Source organism: Dipteris shenzhenensis, chromosome 10 (assembly GCF_047967505.1).
Source record: "Dipteris shenzhenensis isolate YYH24624 ecotype China chromosome 10, Dip_SZ_1.0, whole genome shotgun sequence".
In the NCBI taxonomy this organism is placed as follows: Eukaryota; Viridiplantae; Streptophyta; class Polypodiopsida; order Gleicheniales; family Dipteridaceae; genus Dipteris; species Dipteris shenzhenensis.
In genome coordinates, this window is record NC_141605.1 from 21293742 (window position 1) to 21316215 (window position 22474).

Genomic DNA, 22474 nt, shown 5'->3' on the forward strand with positions numbered 1-22474 from the left:
TTGTAATCTTTCTTGTCCAAGCCTTTTATTTGCACCACCCAAAATCTAAGGGCTACTCGTGCACATATAAAATTGAGTTAAGGCAAAGAGGCATGAGAAGTGGAAAGTGAGCTACTTCTGTCACTTCAGAGACAGAGAACGGGCAAAGAGAAGAGCTCAACTAGCATTCAACCTGCAGAGAAGTTTGGTGTGCTTCTCGGTTCAAAACTATAGCAATGTAAAAGGCTTATCGCCTTCGGACAAATTTTAAATTTTATCCTGCTCACAGTAAAGTTGTCGAACGGACTTGCTACAGTGAGCTTTATACACTTCACCTTCACCCAGAAGTCGTTCATGGGTACTGATGAAACGTTCCTGATGAAGTTATCCATTCATATTAGGCAGTCTTGCTAGAGACCTTGATAGCTCTTAAGAGCTACCATCTTTTGTTCCAGAATAGGATGAATTAACATGTCTGTTGCACTGCAAGTATGAAAAGCAATCCCGCTAGAGTGTGCTTTCATCCAATCTAGACTGAAAATAGACATTTGAAGTTGCCAAAAAACTAAATAGAGATGAATTGAATGCCACAAGTGACAGTTTGCCTGAACAGAGAGGTAGCTATTCAAATTAAGAACTTACTCCAGTTCTTTAGCATTTTGAAATTAATGAAGTGCTTTGCTGCTTATAGAAAATGTTAAATAGATACAAGGGGTATTTTTCACATGATTCTGCGAGGACACATTGGCTTGCTTTGTGGGCTGTCGCACACTAAATATGGAATTTCAGGACTTCCTACTATAACGTCGACCCATTATGTTTTTCTCAAAAAACTGTCAAACTAACAAAGAAGATCAACCTAAACCAGTATCCCCAGTGCCGTATGTCATTGGGCGCTCCATAACACGGATGCCTGCTTTTTTGTCCCATTCTTCTGTTGTCATTGTTTCTGACATGGCTTCCTGTCCACGCCATAAAATCTGAACAAGACATAACATCAAAATTGATGAGCATCTTATTTTACAAATCCATTAAGTAAAACAGGCGAGATTTACCCTTTGCTGAAGGCTTGTGAAGAAAAACCTCAAATTTTTTATAACGCATACAAGTGCCAATATGCCATCACAAAAGCAGCAATTTACATGCTAGAGCTGAAAGCCAATTGTGAAGTTCGCCTTACTGCCTCCCATCTTCAACCCTATGAGGAGGCAGCATCTTTTTGCCTCCCTCCACTCTCGCTTTTTCTTTTCTTTTTTTGTTGGGCGAGGCAGGGGGATTATCGTAAGCTCTTTATATACCAAGGAGGAACGTGAGAGTCCCAGAATTAACTGTTTTAACCACAACAAAAGTATCACCAACACAAACCCTAGAAGGATGGGGGTGCGGAATATATAACGTTATGTGAAGCTATTTATTCATGCACATTGACAAAAGGAGGGAGGGGCGGGGGTGACAAATTTGCTCTGTCAAATTTCTCCCTCACAAACAAGGCACAATGCCAACCATCGTTTTGGCTTACACATGAGGTGACTGCCACCAAACTACAAAACAGAACCCCCTCAAAAGAGTAGTTGGTCGCCACTGCCAAATGTCAGCCCCAGGGACGAGGCAGATCCAGCCCTGAGAGAGAAAGGGGGACAGCATACCAGAACCAAAAGTCTCCTGAAAGACGAGGTGCAGCAAGGTAGGGATCAGACCCTGGACCTCAACAGAGAGTCCAACCTATCTCAAAGCGTTCCTATCCTCAAGGCCTCAAGAATCTCACTCTCGATGAACCGTGCTCCAAAAAGATCTCATCATCTCCTAGGAGTGTTAACATGAAGGTGGAGGCAGTTGGAAGCAGAAAGATAGGAGCGCGATCGTCTTTCACTGATGATCACTCACAATTTGGAGATGGACAGCATGTACAAAGTTGGTGAAAGGAACACAAAGACCAAGTACAAAATTAGGATTTTATGCAACACTAGATGATGTGGCCACATCTTACCTTCAAGCACGAACATGTGCAAATACTGAATAGAAATAAGACTGTATATAGTGCAATCCTCTTTAGCAATGAGGTGAAGGATAATAAAGAGGAAACAAAATATGACACAAAGTCCATGATGCATTGATACAGGCTTGAATGCGGGACCGGCTTGCACAAACTCCAAAAATGCCATAGGCATTACTAGATAAAGCTGCAATTCAACCAACCTGTAGAAATCCTGCCTTTCGCGGGGCCTAGGTGACTTTGATGGGGCTGCATACACAACTCTAATGAAGGCAGCAGAGGTAGGTACACCGTGTGTAGGCAGGACAATGGATGATCGCAAAAGCACAATAGGTGGTCCACATGTAACACTCAAGGGAAGACCTGTATTGGGACTCCCAGAGGAGATCCATGTACTGCCTCTCTCTTTGATGGTGAACGGGGAATGCCTTCCAAACCAAGAAGAATTACCTCCTACACAAACATTCACTTCTTTCCCAGAGATGCCAAATGTGCCCTCACAAGAGGTGCGCTTCCACAAAATATGCCCCACAATGTTTGCACTTCCACTTCTTTGTCCAGACACACCATACAATTCCTCCGCATCCACCTGCTCCCAAACCAATGCAAACTATCAATTATCCCCACCGTATCACTAATTAAAGCACCCACCTTATGCCTGACACCACAACAGGTTCATTGGGTCATCAAAGACAACCTATGTCATGTTCATATTCAGCATGCTTGGAGGTTCATGACGCGGCTGCATGCCACAAAAGTGGCATTCTCTTGCCTATGCCAGACAGAGGGTTCATCCACCACCCAAATATCTACGAATTCATCTGTTAGAGGTCAACCTCTCCTTATGTGACCTAGAGAGAGAGGGCCTTGTTTGTGGGTGTGCCCGCACCCCGTGAGAGTAGGACTGTGTGGGTTTCCAGTGCCTTGTGCTGGTCCATGCATTGCCATGTAGGCCATGGAGGTTCCCAGGACGGGTGCGGAGCTGTATGGGAAGGTATGCCATGTTGTGCTGCCACGGGTCAGCCCTGTGGTCCCTCTTATGGGCCCTATTTGTGGGCTGTGGAGCAGAAAGTGGAGGTCGGCCACCTTGGTTGGCTACAGCCCTCCACATGCTGGGCGGTGAGCCCCCTATATAGGGCAGTGTGCAGCCCTACAGGTAGGTCGGCCCACATATAGCAGTGGGGTTGGCCCCCTATAGGCAGCTGGTCAGTGCCCTAGCAGGCTGGCCTACTAGGGGAGGCTGAGCCTATATATATGCCTCCCCCCTCCCCTCATTTAGCATCTCAGTCTGGTTCCTTGTGGAGCAGCATTGCCTGCCTTGTAGAGCAGTTCTAGGGCAGGGGTGTGGAGCAGTTCATCCAATCTTTGAGCAGCCTGTTTGTGCAAAAGTTTTCCCCAGTTGTAGCAGGGCTTTTTCCAGAGATCTCTTGCAGTTCTCTTGTGCCTTTCTCTCCTCCTCAGTGTGGTGTGTGAGGCGTGCTCTCTCTCTCTCTCTCTCTCTCTCTCTCTCTCGTGTTCATTTCCGCTGCACTTCTCACATCATCTTCTCATGGAATGTAGCTAGTAATGAGTCAACTTCGGATCTCACATTGAGACTGGGCAATAGGTTGGCGCCGCCCGCCATCATCCTGAGCTAACACTCTACACCCTATGTGACATGTAGGAGGTGCAGACATAGAATCATTTGCTGATGAGATGCCCTCAATGCTATGAAATTTGGGAGAGGCTCCATTGCCTCTTTCAGAAGTAAGCAGTCATTGATTGCCCAGATTGTGAGGCATTCCTCTTTTTGTCTCAAAGAGCACAAATCTCAAAGCATATACCAGCACCCGACCATAAGCACAGACAGCAAAGCATCATACAGAGGAGGAGGAACTTAGAGAACATCTCAAAGCATATTCTCATGCGACCAGCACCCGACCATGAGCACAGACAGCAAAGCATCACACAAAGGAGGAGGAACTTACAGAACAATGTCGGATCGATGACCTTCAACATGAATTCTGCACACGCCCGACGAACATGAGGACAAAGGCATGGCCAGCGAGCTTATGCCCTATCTGAGACACTGTCATTGCAGCTTCACAGCACCCATGGTGAGACCCACAAAGAAAGCCAAAGGTTGGCATGCTCCAGAGACACCAAGCTTTTAGATGGGACTCCAACTTGGCAAGCTAATACCCGCCCATCAAGATGCACCTTAGTTGATAGTCCATTGGTGACAAAAACAGAGCAGATCAAAGGGCGGCAAATGCACATCCCAAACATGTCCCAAAGACACAGGAAAGCCCATGGCCCAAGACTCGACACATCACACTCCATTACCAAGATACAATTCCTATATTTGTTCCAAAGTTTCTTTGTTCTTTTTTACGTATCATAGAATTTACTAGACACTTCTAGTTTCGTACACAAGATATACAAGCATGACATTTCAGTTTTTTGGTCTCATAGGCCTTTTGCAAACATTCATGAAGCTTGCACCCTTCCTCCCTCCCCTGCGCCCTGCCTGCCTCCCTCTCCCTCCCCCCTCCCTCCTCCCTCTCTCGCTCTCGCTCTCTCTCTCTCTCTCTCTCTCCCCCTCCCTCCTGCAAGCAATTGCTTGCAGTCCCATGCCAGTCGCGGCAGGTTTCTGTTTGCAATCCAGCGCAAACAACTGCAGTAATCCCACACCAGTCATAGCACTGGCCAATCACGACAAGATCATAACTGCTGCTGCTGATGAACAGGTTGAGCCAAGCTGGATTATGGTGATGCTGCGGGATCACGCCAGCCATGCTAACCAAAACCTCGATAGAGGAATGGCTGTTTGATATCTTAGTAAGGCAGATAGCATGTATGCAGCATGCTTTTGGGGGATTGATTTCTCGGCGAATAAGTGGAGGAGATTTGAGAGGCTACGACTGATTATGAGATCTCAGATGATCCGGAGTAAGCCTTGAGTGCCTCATGAGATAGTAGAAGCAGAGTTTGCCATGACACACTGCAGATCAACACCGTTTTTCAAGCAATAACATACCTTCGTCAGATTTGGGCCTTGCCCAGATGAAGACTACCAATTTTAGCATAGTCATCCAGACAACTAGCGGATATATGGGTTAGCCAGCATATACCAGATGGTTTGCCAATCACAGTATTCAGAGAGATCAACCCCTGCCTATAGTTTGGATGCCCTGTCCTCAGATCCATGAGATGAGGTCAACTGTATTATTTACCTAGATCTACTCGAGCTCCATATGTTACAGACCCGGAGGGAAGTTAACTAGGAGTTCCCAACTAAGGTTCAATTCTATCACGGTCACATGCCCAGTGCCTATGAGATTCATGGACGATATCACTGCCTTTTACAAGGAGGGACATGGGTTCGGACCACTTTCTCGGCTGATCACTTTCTTGATCAGGTTTGCATCAGTCACTAGCTCATCGAGATGCAGCGATACAAAGACTCAGCTGAGACAAATCAAAAGGTAGGAGGTGATGGTGACATGCAGACTGAGCTAAACCAGACACATCGGTATGTCACAGACTTCTACACCACAACACAGTGGAGTGGAAGAGCAGCAGCTAGGTGATATGAGGCCAGTGTCAGGAGGCAAAGAGGAGCTATGGAGCTAGAGCCAAAAAGACCATGCACAAAGCAGAGGCAAACTAGGGCACGCACGATGGAGGTTCCGCTGCTCAGAGGGACCGTCAAAGCCGTGGTATCACTCTTGAGATGGCCCATCCAAGGACTAACAGGATCGTGGTTATCGCATCTCCTACTCTCTCTTGGCATTTTGAGTTTTTGAGTTCTAGTTGGGCTTTCTTTTAGAGTTTCTTAAATAGGCCCTAGTAAGCCCTGCTTCAGCCCATGGTGGCTTTTAAGAGAGAGTATTTTAGCTGCACTTTGTCATGAGGCCTTCCAAAGACGTTAATCCTCCCTCACTTCCCCCCTCCCTTCCTCGTACTTTTTCTCATAGGCCCAGGAGGCCTTCCAAAGACGTTGATTTCCCCCCCCCCCCCCTCTCTCTCTCAGTAATTATGTCAAAAATTATGGAGCCAGATTACCCTACGGGTAAGTAACACAAGTACCCTCAACCAACTCTAAGGAAACCCCAATATGGGGAGAGGTGCGTTATGCAAGCATTGAGATATTAGTATGAAAATTAGTGCAAGCAAGTGAACAGTGAAAAGTTTCTACTTGATCTAGAATAAGATACTTCATCTGGATGCAATGCAGCTTACCTTGTCAGCAACACCAAATTCGATAGCTTTCCTGGGTTCCATATAATATGGACGCCGCATCACTGTTGAAACCTTCTCAAATGACTGCCATTACAATACAATTACAAACATGCTTGTTAAGGAATTGCTCAAGGATCCAGGTGATGTCGGAAGCTGAAACTTATACAAACAGCAGCTTTCGGCAAACAACTTAACTTCACATTTATCGGATTTAGGCAAATGAAGAAAACTTGAATAAACTTACGTTTCCAGTATGCTTTGCAATAAGTGAAACAAGTGTATCTCTGTTGTTCACAACCTACATTGCACAAAATTTAAACGCGGACTTAGTTCATAATATGCCAAGCCCTTTGTTCAATTAGATCCATTACATAGAGGAGCCGTCTGAAACTAAAGCCCATGACATACAATTGCTTCCTTAGGTATGGCAATTTGCTGAGTTCCTAAGCAACAAGAAGAACCAAGCACCATGACTCTCACAAACCTCTTTGGCCCTAATATGCACATCAATTGCTGGCATTTGTCCAGTTGATGGCAGTCGTGGTTGTTGAATCATAGCTGTACAATCAAAGTTGATAAGTTGCAACTCTCTCACAATTAAAATACTGTCACGGGAGAGTCACTTGTACTCAGTAAAAAATTTAGCTTTCAACCTGTGGCATGGGGTAGCATGTAGCGCCTTCCCTTTGTTCCAGCAGCAAGAAGCAAGCAGGCCTGCCCAATTGCGGCTCCCACTGCCACAGTCTGTATCTGTGGTGACATTGTGCAAAGTCTTGTTCAATTAAACCATTCCATGACACAATGATGTGTGATGAAATGAGACACATTAAAGCAGCCAATGAAAACCTGCCACAGAGCACACCCTATACCTCATTCTTGACTTGCATCATTGTGTCATAAATAGCAAATCCTTCGGTTTCCATGCCTACCTGATATCAAAAGGTCAATAGCATGATGTGAGCAGAAGTATCTGGGTATTTGATCATCACTAAAAGTACAATGTGCCCACATTCAAAAAGGAAGCAAGAAATTGATTAGTTCCTATCATGTAAGTTTAAGATGCTGTGAGTTTCCAAAAACATCCCTTACCCACCATGCAACACACAAATTAGAGCAACACCACCACAAGGGAGCTTCAAGAATAGCCGACATGCATTGAGCAGAGAATCAGACATTCTAGCCACACATACTCCTGGAACTAATTCTATATGATGATCTACGGAGACATCCGCAAATTTTTTTTAAATCTCTGCAAGTGCTTGTGCTTCCCATGTGTCTAGTTTTGAAGATTGAGACACATTATCCAAAATTACACAACATAGACTGATACACTCCATACTCAGAATTTGCAATCACCTTAACAACTTCCAACAAGTTTACATAAGTAGGAGAGGGAACATATCACCTTGCAATACATCGAATACATATCACACCCCTTTAACAAAAGTTATTCTATGACTATGCCAATCAGTTTGGAAATTCCGCTTTTGCAACCATTCTTTCCTCAAAAGTACGACGACTTTATCTACTTTCATCATATTAACTCTAGACTCTCCATGTCATCTTGTATGGTAATGGGAATCTGAATCACAAGTTGATCCCAAACTTGCCTCCCCAACTGCCATGTTCACCTCGTACACATGGTCACTCAGCTGCTTCGATACAATTTCTGCACAACCTTGGCATTCATGAATTTGTGAGTATTACCAGAGTCCATCAGGATATGGACTGTTCTACAGTAAGACCAATCCATACATACAAACAAGGTCATTGGGCTATGAAACTCTAGACTTTCAGTGTAATCTTGTATGGTAATGGGAATCTGCGTCGCAAGTCGATCCCAAACTTGCCTCCCAACTGCCAGGTCCACCTCATAGACATGGTCACTCGGCTGCCTTGATACTCCCAATTTCTGCACAGGTTTGGCATTAAAGAATTTGTGAGTACTACCTGTCACATGCACCCTTGCACTTGGGTGCAAGGTGACACGCTGGCTACATCGACAAGTGCATTATAGTTCCCTAATATTTTGACCCCTTTGTGAGCCCTTGTCCAAGGACAGTCAGACACAAGCTACTTAGGTCAGTCTCTCAGCTTTAGGTCAAGTCAGAAAATAAGTCCTTCGGCTACCTTGATACTCCCAATTTCTGCACAGGTTTGGCATTAAAGAATTTGTGAGTACTACCTGTCACATGCACCCCTGCACTTGGGTGCAACGTAACACAGTGGCTACGTCGACAAGTGCGTTTTAGTTCCCTAATAGGAGATTTTGTCGTATGCTGTGACCCCTTGTCCAAGGACAATCAAGCAAGCTACTTAGGTCAGTCTCTCAGCCTTAGGTCAAGTCAGAAGATCAGTCCTTGTTCACCGGTACCCACTGGAGAACAGTAGGAGTGTTTCCATCTTAGGATTCTAGGTAGGTCTAGGTCTCAGCCTAGGATAGGAGCCCTTCTGGGGCCCCTCGGGCCTCATAACAATGAGAAGGAATGGGCTGGGGAAGGGCTGCCTTTATAGGCTTCCCTGCACCCCTTCCTAGGCTGCCTTTTATGGGGCCAAGGGCCCAACCAACCAGTCCAAACCAGCCGACTAAAACGTTGGCCAGTTTGGCTGGTTGGCTCAGCCCACAGCCCCTATAAATAGGGGGCCTACAGCCCTCAGTTCTCATTCAGTTCCTCCCAGCCTTCAGCACTCCTCCAACTCCCTTCCAGCCCCTTGTATACAGCCCTGAACACCTCCAGATCTGGCCCTGAACACCTCCAGATCTGGCCCTGATCAGCCTTAGCTTTTGGCCTCAGTTCAGCCTGTCGGGAAGGTGTATACGATTCGGACCAGTAAACGGAGTAAGGTTTGGGTACTGTTTCAGCAGATCTTTGAAGTTCTCTTTTGCAGTTTGCACAGCTCACTTTTCAGCTCTCTCTTAGATCTATTACTCCTAGCTTTCACTCTCTCACGTACGCAGTAACTCTGCATATCGGTGGACAGCACAAGCCTCTTCCTTGCCTTGCAGAAGTGCCCTACGTCGTCAGTGTGGACAACATCAAGGTCTCGGTATTGGTTGGAGTTGCCTCTCAAGTCATTGGGTCTGCAATACATGTGCACAGTGTACTCTTCAGAAGCACGTTTCCGTGCTCTCTCAAAGAGTGTTATTTGCATCTTTCACTTGTCCAAGTATTAAAGCAAATTCTCCCCTGATTGGGGGAGGGGACATGGACCCAATCGATTGTCGACTCTATTCTCTCTCTACCCTCATCTCCTTTCTCTCTCTATGGTGCATAACGCTAATTCCTCGCTAAAGGTTTGAAGGAGGTCTTGCTGTGATTACACCATCAGATTACCGTTGCATGTTACATTGGTATCAAAGCTTCGGTTTGTATTCAGCTTGACTCCTGCGAGTATATGGTTGCATTGAAATCTAGAAAGGAGACACAACCAAGCGCCATGGAAGGTTCAAGGAAAGATGTTAGATTTGAAGACTACAAAGAGAAAGACAACAAGAAAGAAATGCTTCTGCCTAGTGCTCAAGAGATGATGGAGAATATTCTAGAGCAGAATCGGATCCTCCTATAGCAGATTGAAGTTAAATTGCAAAACAACTGGAAGAAAGCAAAAGACAGCTGGACCAGACAAAGCAACGTCTTGAAGAAAAAGAGGCAGAAAACCCTATGAAAGAAAGAGGGATCACAGATTTTAAAAAACTGTTCTTGTTGATGCGTTAGGAATGCAAGAATGCACAGGCACTATGACGCGTAGAGCTCACCCAGGCAAAGAGGCAAGACCAAGAGGCGATGCTTCTCTAGCACAAAAAGATGTTAGCCACTATGTAGGCCAATTTGAGCGGGGCAGCAATCACTGCCACAACTTCGTCATCAACAAAAGTAACTCCGCTCACCCAATCCACACCAAGTTTTGTTAAGTATGATGGTAAGTGTGATGACTCGGCTACGCTTCAATTTATTCATTAGTTCATCGCTCATTTTTCATTAGTGCGAATTCAAGATGAGCAAGACAAAGTCCACCTAGCAACCCCTCGTCTCACTAGTGAGGTGGTTACCTGGTAGCAACATTGGGCTAGTAAGCATACTGACCCAACAACTTTTAAGACGAATTTCATTTGGGCAACGTTTGTTACCGATCCCAAAGCTCATTTTCTATTGCCACAATATATGCTTAACTTCAAGGATGAGTTTTCTCGTCTCTCACAAAATGGGAAAACTCGTCTCCCAAAATGGGCTGCCTGTGTTGCCTTACAATAACAAGGTCATCACACTAGCGCAACAATTGTGCGTGTCTCAAAGCGATGAGATGAAGCAATTCATTAGGGAATTGGATACCAACATTCGTTTTCTCGTCCAGAACATCGACCCGCCCGATTATGTGCGGGCGCTGAATCTCGCCCGGAATCAAGAAATGATGTTGAACGGGGGAAAGCCCAAGTAGGTCCAGAAGGATTCCAAAGCCCCGCAGCAATCCAACAACCCAATGGGTAAGGATCAAACGAAGGACAACCAGTATCGAAAGAAAGCCAGCCAAGCTTCTGGTCAAAAGAAGCAGTCCAAGCCCAAGATGACTCCATATGAGAGGCTAAAGCGGGCATTACGAGAGGCTATTTACAACCTGACGAACAGAAGCGGCACCACCAAGAACATCGTTGCTTTCATTGCCACCACATTGCTGGTCACAACAAGAAGGATTGTCCTAAGTGACTTCCCGAAAAGACTGCGAAAGCGCCTACTTCTTCCATCACCAATGTATTGGCTCTTCCAGCCCCGCCACCAGCCTTAGCTACGAATGCAGTCTTGCCTACTTTGAACACCGTTCCTTCGGTGGTCTTTCAAGGTAAGAAGGAGGACGACCTCTCAGACCAAAAGAAGGCGCTTATTCGAACGTATGACACTGCTCAAAGGCATCAATTCATTGTCATGTTCAATATGGGGAGTTCAAAAGATGGCATCTCTCCTCAGCTTGCCAAGACAGTGGGGTGCACTTTGGTGGCTAATGAGCTTGCAGTGGATGGGTTCACACCCGGCTTGCACACACACATCACGCATAAGGCCATCCAGTTTACTTTTTCAGTTCAAAAGGCCGTTTTTATGCGAGACTTTATCCTGACACCTTTGATGGGGTGCAACATGATCCTTGGGATTCAGTGGTTCCATGAGCATGTGTCGACACCTAATTGGTGACAAGATACTGTCACAACTATGAAAGGTCTACCAGAGTTGTCGTGATATGCGGTATTCAAAGCATACCAGGGGTTCTGTTAATATCTCATATCCAAGCAAGTCGTACCGTACGCAAGGGTGCAATGTGTGCACTTGTTTATGTCCAGTGCCAGATCAATTCAGTTCAAGCTGCTCCTCTGATGGGGCAAGCAATGGTGGATCTACTCCAGAAGTTCTAAGACATTATGCTCCGAGAGATCTGCCACCCCAGCTACCTCCACACAAACTGGAAGACCATCGCATCGATTTGATTCCAGACTACATACCTCCAAGTAAGTTTCCTTACCAACTGTTTCCTTACCAACTTTCCAAGTCTATGGAGGGAGAGTTAGAGCGGCAATTGTCTCAGTTACTACGCGCAGGGTTAATAAGACCGTCATCTTCGCCATTCGCTGCGCCTATTCTATTTGTGACAAAGAATGATAAGTCTGCACAATTATGTATGGACTACAGAGCACTCAACAAACTTACAGTAAGTAACAAGTTCCCTATGCTGCGCATTGAGTATATCTTGGAAAGACTTAATGGTGCAAAGTTTTTCTCAAAAATCGATCTCAATAGTGGCTACCACCAAGTCCGGATTTTTGAAGCTGACATCCCAAAGACAGCCTTCCGGACAAAACGAGCTCATTACGAGTTCATCGTCATGCCATTTGGTCTTAGGAATGCACCACCTACTTTCAACAAGATGATGTCTCGGGTATTTGCAGATTATATTGGAAAGTACCTCTTTATTTTTCTTGATGATATCCTTATATTTTCCGCTACAACAGAGCAGCATTTTAAGGATGTGCAAAGTGCCCACAAGTATTGCACAATAATCATCTATACCTCAACGCAAAGAAACCTGATGGAAATCCAATATCTGGGCTACATCATTAGTGCTCAAGGTATTCGATTAGATCCCGAAAAGATTCAAGGGTCTATGTCAAGCCTACAGCTCACATATGAATGGATTCTCAACCCCTCTGACATATTTATTCAATAGGGTAAAGACACACAGACAAAACATTCAAGTTCCTGGCAAAGCTTTGCAAGATTTGCAACTGGTTGGCTACAACAGCACCAGTTATGAAGATCGCATCTTGGGATGACCCATTTTTTATAATCACAGATGCAAGCGATGTCGCCATCGAGGCAGTTTTACAGTAGGAGGATAGGCCCATGGTATATTATAGTAGAAAGCTCAACGATGCCGAAAAGAATTATTCAATTTATGATAGAGAGTTACTCAGCGTCACAGGCATTAAAACATTGGAAGCCTTTCCTCTACGCACGGACTTTCACGGTCAAAACAGATCACCAAGCCCTTAAGTGGCTTCAGGAGATGCCTAGCTCACAATGGAGTGATCGACGACGACGGTGGAGCTAGATGTTCCAACAGTTTGGGAGAATGATCAACTACGTCCCCGGTGAAAATAGCTGCGACGCTCTAAGTTGGAAAGGTTCAATCCAAACCATTGAGCAAACCACTATGCTCGAAATCTAGGAAAAGGATCTTGATAGTATGAAAGCACAGTACGCGGATTTGGCATAGTTTGGCACCCAGTTTCAGTTAGCCACAACTCTTGCTCCAAGCCATTACTCATTAGAGGACAGTTGGCTTTTCTATAAGAAAAGATTATGTGTACTCAAAGACAAACCGCAGTTGCTTCTCCATGATGCCAACGACGTCCTTACAGGTGGTTATGGAGGTACCTTTGGAGAAGTTAGAGCGCTATTTCTATTGGCCAAAGATGAGGAAGGACGTACACGGCTATGTTCAAAATTGTCAGATATGCCAAAAGGTCAAGGCTTCCCACAAGAAGGCGGCTGGCTTACTTATGCCATTGCCAATACCCGACGGCCCTTTCCAAGACATAAGCATGGACTTCGTGGGACCACTTTCGGCATCCGCACGTACGAGTAACACTCAATGTCTTACTATTGTTTGTCGCTTTAGTAAATATTGTATGCTTATTCCCTACAAGCAGATGGCTAGCACTGAAGACGTAGCTCATTTGTTCATAAAGTATTGGTATGCCATTGGAGGGTTGCCAAGCACCATCACATCCGACAGGGATTCTAAATTCACGTCTCATTTTTGGCACGCCCTGTTTAATAATTTTGGTACTAAGCTGCATATGTCCAACGCATTCCATCCGCATCGAATGGAGGGGCATAAAAGTATAATGGTATGACGTTTGATACTTTAAAATCATATTGTCATGATGCTTAGGGAAAGTGGGATCACCTTCTTCCGCTTGTGCAGGCCATTTTGAACGATTCTTCGAGCATTGATCGCACACTTTATGAAGCGGCGTTTGGAAGGCAATTTTCATCACTCCTCACCCGGATGGTGTCTCAATCTCTTGAAGCCAACAAAACCACATAACTATGGCAGAGATTACGGAGTCAGTCAAAACCCACATCGCCAAAGCTTAAGCATCGTACATGCGCCAGGCCAACAAGTCCAGAGGAGAAGTCCAACATAAAGAGTGTCAATGGGTGTGTGTAAGAATCATCAAGCAAAGATTGAAGCAGGTGGGCAAGCAATGCCCGAAGCTGTCTTTCAGGAGCTTTGGACCATTCCCTATTATCCAAAAGATCAATGATGTCTCCATGAAGTTAGGACTACTAGACAATTGGACCATGCACAATGCCTTCCATATAGCTTGGTTGAGATTTCCCTTGAAGTCCATGACGAAGGCGAAGTTTTGCAACCGGAGCAGATCCTTCGTCATAAATGGAAGCATGGGTCAGGACGCAAGATCCAGGAGTTTTATACCAAGTTTCGACATCGAGGTACCCATGAAGCAGTGTGGTTGGACGAAGACTTTTTCCAAGAGTTCCCACGAATTTTGGCGGACTACTTGGAAGCCATGAACCTACCGCCAAGTTAAGGAGGGAATGTCACATGCACCCCTGCACTTGGGTGCAAGGTGGCACACTGGCTACATCGACAAGTGCATTATAGTTCCCCAATAGGAGATTTTGTCGTATGCTGTGACCCTTTTGTGAGCCCTTGTCCAAGGACAATCAAGCACAAGCTACGTAGGTCAGTCTCTCAACCTTAGATCAAGTCAGAAGATCAGTCCTTGTTCACTGGTACCCACTAGAGAGCAGTAGGATAGTGTTTCCATCTTAGGATTCTAGGTAGGTCTAGGGTCTCAGCCTAGAATAGGAGCCCTTCTGGGCCCCCTTAGGCCTCAGAACAATGAGGGGGAATGGGGTGGGTTTATAGGCTGCCTTTTATGGGGCCAAGGGCCCAACCAACCAGCCCAATCCAGCCGACTAAAAAGTCGGCTGGTTTGGGTTGGTTGGCTCAGCCCACAGCCCCTATAAATAGGGGGCCTACAGCCCACAGTTCTCATTCAGTTCCTCTCAGCCTTCAGCACTCCTACAGCTCCCTTCCAGCCCCTTATGTGCAGCCAGCCCCTGAACACCTCCAGATCTGACCCTGATCAGCCTCAGCTTTTGGCCTCAGTTCAGCCTGTCGGCAAGATGTATACGCAACACAACAGTTGGGGATTTGGACCAGCAAACAGAGTAAGGTTTGGGGACTGTTTCAGCAGCTCTTCGAAGTTCTCTTTTGCAGTTTGCACAGCTCACTTCTTAGCTCTATATCTCAGGCATATCTCAGCTCTCTCTTAGATCTATTACTCCTAGCTTTCACTCTCTCATGGACGCAGTAACCCTGCATACCAGTGGACAGCACAAGCCTGCTCCTACGTGTGTACAGTGTACTCTTCAGAAGCATGTTTCTGTGCTCTCTCGAAGAGTGTTATTTGTATCTTTCAGTTCTCCAAGTATTAAAGCAAATTCTCCCCTGATTGGGGGAGGGGACCTCAGTGGGTATAGGAACCCAGTCGGTTGTCGACTCTATTCTCTCTCTATGGTGCATAATGCTAATTCCTAGCTAAAGATTTAAAGAAGGTCTTGCTGTGATTACACAATCAGATTACCATTGCATGTTACGCTACCAGAGTCAATCAGGTTATGGACTGTTCTACACAAGACCGATCCATATGTGTGAACAAGTTGCACCATCTGACTCCATCCTTAACTTTGGACGATGCATCTGCATGGGTCCCTTTTTCCATACATGACGCAGCAGCCCTCCTTCACAAAATAAAGGGTTTGTTCCGCTTTCTTGATTTGCTTTCCAGTCGCCTCACCTACAGTCTGTGAAGGACTCAAGGTTTCAGTCTGCATATCCCTAGTATGACACCCGCATGTGTCCCTTTTTCCATGCATGAAGCAGCAGTCCTACTTCACAAAATGAAGGGTTTGTTCCGCTTTCTTGATTTTGATTTCCAGTCGCCTCACGTACAGTCTGTGAAGGACTCAAGGTTTGAGTCTGCGTAGCCCTAGTAGGAAAGAATTGTCTCTTCCGATAATGGTCTTTTGCTTAGTAGTTTACTTGGCTACGGCTTTAGCTCCTTTGGCAATAATCTCATCATAGATTTTTGCATATCTAATCGCATCCTCACGGTTTTTACTATGATTATTCTTCACTTGTAGTTTATGCTCCTTCACCAAGTTATTTACCCACATAAACATAGTAGGCGCGGGGTTTCGAAACGGCAGGTTTCGAAACGAGTTTCGAAGTTTCGGAGACATTTCAGGGCAAACTTGAAACGTCTGTAAAAACGTTTCGTGCATAATAGGGAGAGCTACAATACTTGAGAAAAACTCATGAAACATAGTGCACAAACATTTGATATGTCACTAGGAACCGAGAACTTGATATATATTACTAATTCTAAAAATTAACAACAGATCATTGTACATTCAAGAGTCAATGGTGACATAATTGAGAAAGATACATAAATGATGAATCATGGATCGTGATTCATGTCATTGTATCACGAGAATCATGACAAGTCACAAGAGGTTCAAATTTCAAAGCTGAAATGATGCTAACACTAAATAGGTACTCCGATGTTGTTGGAAAATATCAAAAAAGCGTACGTAGATATGAAAGTACTAAAGTAGTCAAAACTCAAAACATGAAAGTACTAAAGTAGTCAAGATTCAAAACATGAAAGTGACAAAAAGAGTCCTCAGTCTGAATGGGCTGAAGAGCTTGTATGGGATATGCCGTACACGATATACAGCCAACGGGTTGCTACAGCATGTACGGTGTGTACGGACGAGCTGCATAGCATGTACAGCATGTACAGACGCCGGGTGTACGGGCTGAAGGCAAATTGATGCACAAAGCAAGTACGAGCGCCGAAATCAATATGGGAAGGTAAGAAACCCAAAAAACAGCATTTTTGGGGCTTTTCAAACATTTGGGGTTTTTTTGGGGCCCCTGAAACGCGAGTTTCAAAACCAAAACGTTTCGGGCCAACTATGCACATAAAGTAGCTGAATCCATGTGTGTGGCCTGTGATTGCAATTCTCTAAACCGTTGTAGGTAAGCATCACACAATAAGTTCGCCATAAGTGGAGCGGTGAACTTATAGATGAGGTCAAACTCATCCTCTTGTTGAAGAATTCCTCATTAAAACACTTGTTGAAATTGAAACTCGACCATGTTTTAGTTTTTCTTTTGAATCACCCTACCAAGTCGATTCACCATCCCCTAAGCCATGGTGAATCCCCTAAGCCATCTGAATCTTGAACGAATCAGACAACAGAAGCATGCCTGCCATTGGTTAAACCATCTATCTATGCATCAGGAGTACGCTCTTTCTTCTCACCTGCGAAAGCCTTGAGTGTGAAAGATGGTGCTACAAGTACACTCCTTTTGGCTCCCGCTACCAAGCTCGTAACTATGGCTTGGAGTACTGCAAGGTTTAATTCGCAATTTACTGTGGGATGGCGTACAATTGCTAAGGACCAATTCTCAGTATTGTGGGCAGGTTAGGAGCCTATAGGCTGAAAAATAGCAGGGTGAATACCATGACTACCAACTCAAAGTCTGCAAGACAAACATTACAAGCCCTCTCTCAAACAAGAGGGGTTGTAGACATTAAAATTGGTAGTCACTTACTTAACAAACATAAGAAGATCGCTCTGAGTCACAAATTTTCCCATCAACAAGTCTCCATTGAAAATCTCAACTCTGGCTCCCATTGGCATAACAAGAAAACTCACAACATCCCACATATCCAAATCTACAGAAATTAGTTTCTATCAACACCGAAATACATCGAGTTCGCTCACACACAAACAATTTATCAATGAGAACAGAAGCACTTGTATCGACCAATAACTGTCAACACAGTGACCCAAAGATGAACTCCATACATATGATGAAATTAACCAACGGATTCAAACCAATAAAAAGTCATGTCATGCATTCCACGCTCCTAGAGGAGAACAATGGCCTGTTCTGGTTGACATTTTCCTTTCCCTAATACTACTTCCGAACACAAGGATAAATTAGAGCTTGAACCCATACACGTCAAAAGTATAAAAGCATGTAATGAAGTGCCAACAATAAGACAAAACAAGATGCCTCCTATTAATCCCTTAGATTGCGACTAACTGCATAGAATATAAACTAAAGTCAACATTTAATTGAACTGTTGGCACTCACTTAGAGTGTATTTGTTGTAATCCCTAATATTGCGACTAACTGCATAGAATATAAACTGAAATTCAACATTTAATTGAACTGTTGGCACTCATTTAGCATAGCATACTGTCAATTAACCTTCTGCTGTACCTGGGTCCTGTGATTCTACCTCCTAGGCCTGGGAATTTTGCAATCGCAATCTAATTATACATGGTACTTGAAAACCGGTGTACTGAAAGATCTACTCATGGCACCATAATTTCAGCATCCAACATCTAAATTCCGGAGTCAAATGAGTTAAAGAATAGGTTACCGTTTCGCCATCAGCCCGTGAAGTTCCAGTGGAATTGATGTATACGTAGGTGGGCTGGCGAGGATCTAGCCACTGGAGGTAAAGCAGCTCAGCTATGACCAACTCCGTTACTGCTGGGACCAGCTGAAGCAGGAGAAGTATATGTCTTTATATATGCTTGTATGGAACTCTAATGTGTAGCAACGTAATATCATAAATCTAGCAAATCCCCCGCACTGCTTGTCGAGAGGCGTAGGAAGCTTACTGGCATGCCAATATACACGATCCGACTATTAAGTAGCAATGAAGGTAAATCTGGGGGAGGTCTGCGTGGTCTGTGTTCGTTATAAGAGGCTGATCGCTCAACCTAGTCAATTGAAACATAAAAGGTGAAAATAAGATTTCAGGAGTTCGAACTTCAATTGGCAGTGTATTCATGAAAATGATATGCTGCAGTAGTAGATAAAAGCGTGCTAGTAGTTCGGCAATATGCAGGTCGATTGGCGCTAGAAAGCACCAAAACGTTTGTGAAAACTCGATAAACGAAATTTGATTACGATTCCTTGAGCGAGTAAGAGAATCGACACAACACAATTGGTCCAAAAAAGAGTATTTTCACGGATGGTACTACCTGACCAGGAGCCGCCATGAGCTTCGGGCTGGCGACGAGGTCTAGCAGGGGAGGGCGCTCGTGGGGGACGCTGCCAGATTCTGCCAACTGAGCCTGACCGAGAGGGGAAGAGGCCGCGGCGGCGAGGCGGGAAAGGAAGGGGTCATTGGCAGGGAAAGGGCCAGGGATGGACATACAGATGCGAGAAGGGTGGGAGCGCCATGCGGTGCTTCTCCGTGTAGAAGGTAGGGGGGGGAAAGAGGAGGAGTGTGAGGAGGAGGAGGAGGAGGGGAGGTCTTGGGTGAAGCAGGAGGCGAGGCGACCGGGGAGGGTCAAAGCCATGAATGAGAAGAAGAGCTCTCAAGCTGTTGAAGCTTTGAAGCTCTGGCTATGGCGGATGAGCTCCTCTGTTTTTCTGTTCACCCAGCTCTCGTGAGGAAGAAGATGACCGGATTGACGGCCCCAGTAAGCGCGCAGTTATTGGACACCCCAGCCCCTTGAACTTTCTAGCGCCTTTTCTTGAGTGTCCCGGTGTTCACAGAAAACCTCCAAACTATCCCATGAACTTGCAACATTTTCGTTTTCACCCGTAACAACTAGATTTGCAGCGACAGGCAGTCTTTTTGTAGTTGAGCACGTAACTACTTACTCGAAACTGAACTTAAATCTTGACATTTCATCAGATTTTTAAAGAAAAAAACTAATAATATAGACATGAGACGCGACACAGGGTCCATTACAACCCTGCAAATGTTAGGGGAAGTGCTTTATTACTGACTTGGTAATGTCCATATTTTGGAAGCTAAAGCTCAACAAATACATGAATAAGGTGATACAATAACTGATAATCGTTGCAGTCTATACTACATTGTCACATGGAGTGAGTATAACCATATGAAGAAAGGTGTCATCATCCTTTAATGTTGCATCCATCTTGGATTTCTATGCTCCCTCGCATAGAGAACATGCATTAAAAGAGAGGAATGTTGTAAGAATTCATATTGAAAACAAGCAATTTTGAATGAAGGAGCAATTAAATATACTTATATGATAATATATAATATAATTATTACAACCACACATTGTATGGGCGGGAGGCGGCGTGCTTCCTTCGCCAAAGAGTTATAATCCAAAGGAATAGGCCCTTCCCTGGGCACCCAGGTAATGCCAAGAATATTAATGTCAAGAATATAAACGTTGAGAATATTAGCGCTGAGGATAAGTCTCGTGAATGGATAAGATACTTGCATATTACCAGAATGTCAATAGTCATAATTGTAGTCGAACAGTGATAAAATGACCATGAGCGATTGCTAATACTTTCTTTTCTCCAGCTTTTGCTTGCAAACGAATTGGAACCATCAAGGTGAGAAAGTAGGTTGGGGCCAGCTCTCCCAATCTTCATCTATCCAGTTGTACCAAAGACATGCCGTAAATAAAAATTGAATCTTAGATGTTGGTCGAACCCGAGAGAGAGGTCGAAATTGCCTCGTGTCGAATTACCAAGATGCCTAGAGCTTGAGTTTCACAATGTCAACACTGATCTCTCTCTATTACATATGTCTAGGCCTCAGTGTAGAAAGTGTTCTTCGAGTTGTTCATTTATGCTTCACCGCCGATCTTATGTGGCTGGTCAAGCAAGAGGTAGAGGGCGGCAGTTAAAGCCAAAAGGAGGGAGCTGTGTAGAAGGCAAATGCTAGGAGAGAGCTACGGCTAAAGCCAAAAGGAGTGAGCTTTGTATAGGGGGGGAAGAAGTGATGGAGAGTGCAAGGAATGTAGATAAGAGGCGGACAATTGAAACATGCCCATGAAATAGAGCACCAGCATATAAAAGCCTTGAGGCGAAATAGAGCATAAGCAGACAATTGAAATGGAGCACAAGCCCTTCCTAAGGAGGAAAAACCTTCAAAGATAAGCTTGCAACGTGCATCCAGCATTAGCCAAATCCTTTAAGGGTTCTGGAAAAGAGATGCCGCTATCCTGCCATTGGAACACCGTGCTCTGATGATTATTATTTGCCTCACAAAAAGAGTTGCTTATATAAGAAAACACTAAGTCCTCCTGAAGTTACGTCTATTGGAATATATTCATAGGAAAAAGGGTATCATAGACCTATTAGCAATAATCATTGGCTCTCTGCAAGATACCTCGAGCTATCCCAGTGCTAAATCTGGTTGTCGTATGGTATAGTATGTCGATCACTGTGAGAAAAGAGAGGCTTGCATAAGATGAGCAATATAGGGTGTGCACGGATCCATAGTCGTTGAGTCACGATCATAAATGTGGGACATTTCATGTAAGAAATTTGTGATGGTGGCATGAGAAACTATTTGGTTGTTTGAGGACAACTTTGAGCTATGAGCTGAAAGCCAACAACGATATATGGGACAGAGCTGCATGATATTTATATGATCTGGCGTGCTAATCAGTTGCTACATACGGCAACCGCCATTAATCTTCATTCGACGGCATCGGCCAAGGACCATGTTTCAAAAAATCAGGTTCACCTAGACTCCAACAATCTCGTCAAACATCGGCTTCCACGTGACCTATAGAGGACTTGGATCCCAAGAAGCATCAAAAGCCAGTTTTGGTTGATCGTTGGGACATGTTACCCACTCAATCTCTTGAAACTGGCTTCTTTAGAAGACATGATGATGGTGATGATAGTGTTGGTGATGATGGATCGTGTGTTCCTCTTCCTTCTTCAACTTGAGCTCCGTTCAATCCCGTCTCTTCAAAACACCGAATAGGCCCAGGCCCCTTAGCAATGATCGTAACCCTTCTTTTTTCGCTGATGAAAGCTTTTGTGCAATCGAATCATCTGTCGAATGGGCGGAAGCATTGTGAGGCATTGAGAAAGTCCGTAAACTTGCGAGTCGCACTAATGGAACATCTGGATCCAAGACACCCCATCATTTATGCCCTTCATCCTCGGGTCTGTCGGAGCTTCGATTCAGCCATTGTTCTAAATCTTGAAGCTCAAATGCATCATAAATCTTGCTTTCACAATCCCACATATTGTTGGCCATTGAAGACTTTATAGACCGATTCGGACTAAGTTGCTTTCCATGCATAGTAGCTGCTTTGATGCGAGGGTGATCCAAGTGGTCGAGAGGGTAATCACACATTGAGCATCAACGCCACTGCCACAAGGTTTAACACCTTGCTTTCATTTTGCCTTAGTCTATGAAATAAGCATTAGTCTTTGAAAGAGCAAAGTAAAGCCCATGAAGAGAAACATCTAGCAAGAGTTACGAGACTTGTTTGTTATTTGCAAATAGTCTGATGTATGCTTTTTTTAATAATAAAATCCCACAAGCCTAAAAGCTACCGGATATAAAAGCATTCCAAAATAAAGCAAAATTCATACCGCTAGCTCTTTATGGAGATCAAGGTTCAAGATTGTGACACGTGGCTCAAAGAGGGCTCACAAAACGTAAACTTCTCCCTAGGCTGCTTGCTGTAAATATTTTCTCAAATTTGAAAATTCTGTAAAATATAAGGCAATTTAGTTATATTCTAGCTTAAAAATTGGCCAATTCTCGAGAAATTTGAAACCCCGACTTTTGTGATTTGTTGATAAAGATGTTTTCTCTCAACACTAGGTTCACACCACCCACCCACCCATGGAGAAGAAAAT

The 22474-nt window shown here is 44.5% G+C and overlaps 1 protein-coding gene across 1 annotated transcript; it reads right to left on the bottom strand.

Moving 5' to 3' along the window:
• Window positions 1-553: 553 nt before the first annotated feature.
• On the bottom strand, window positions 554-19358 carry LOC147897549 (ATP-dependent caseinolytic (Clp) protease/crotonase family protein). Its single transcript, XM_087380229.1, has 9 exons — window positions 18853-19358; window positions 18487-18588; window positions 18243-18365; window positions 7066-7125; window positions 6850-6946; window positions 6681-6754; window positions 6441-6494; window positions 6197-6280; window positions 554-959 (listed from the first exon to the last, which is right to left on the bottom strand). Exons 1-9 carry the CDS (start codon window positions 19171-19173, stop codon window positions 834-836), a joined length of 1041 nt encoding a protein of 346 aa, XP_087236355.1. The 5' UTR covers window positions 19174-19358; the 3' UTR covers window positions 554-833.
• Between the last annotated feature and the right edge of the window lie 3116 nt (window positions 19359-22474).

What these genes read in the sequence shown, in the direction of transcription:
- LOC147897549 (XM_087380229.1), bottom strand. Translation starts at nt 19,173, where the DNA reads ATGGCTTTGACCCTCCCCGGTCGCCTCGCCTCCTGCTTCACCCAAGAC. An exon ending in TCATGGCGGCTCCTGGTCAG is followed by an intron (nt 18,589 to 18,852) that starts GTAGTACCATCC and finishes TCAATTGACTAG; the next exon opens with GTTGAGCGATCAGCCTCTTA. An exon ending in TCGTGTATATTGGCATGCCA is followed by an intron (nt 18,366 to 18,486) that starts GTAAGCTTCCTA and finishes CTCCTGCTTCAG; the next exon opens with CTGGTCCCAGCAGTAACGGA.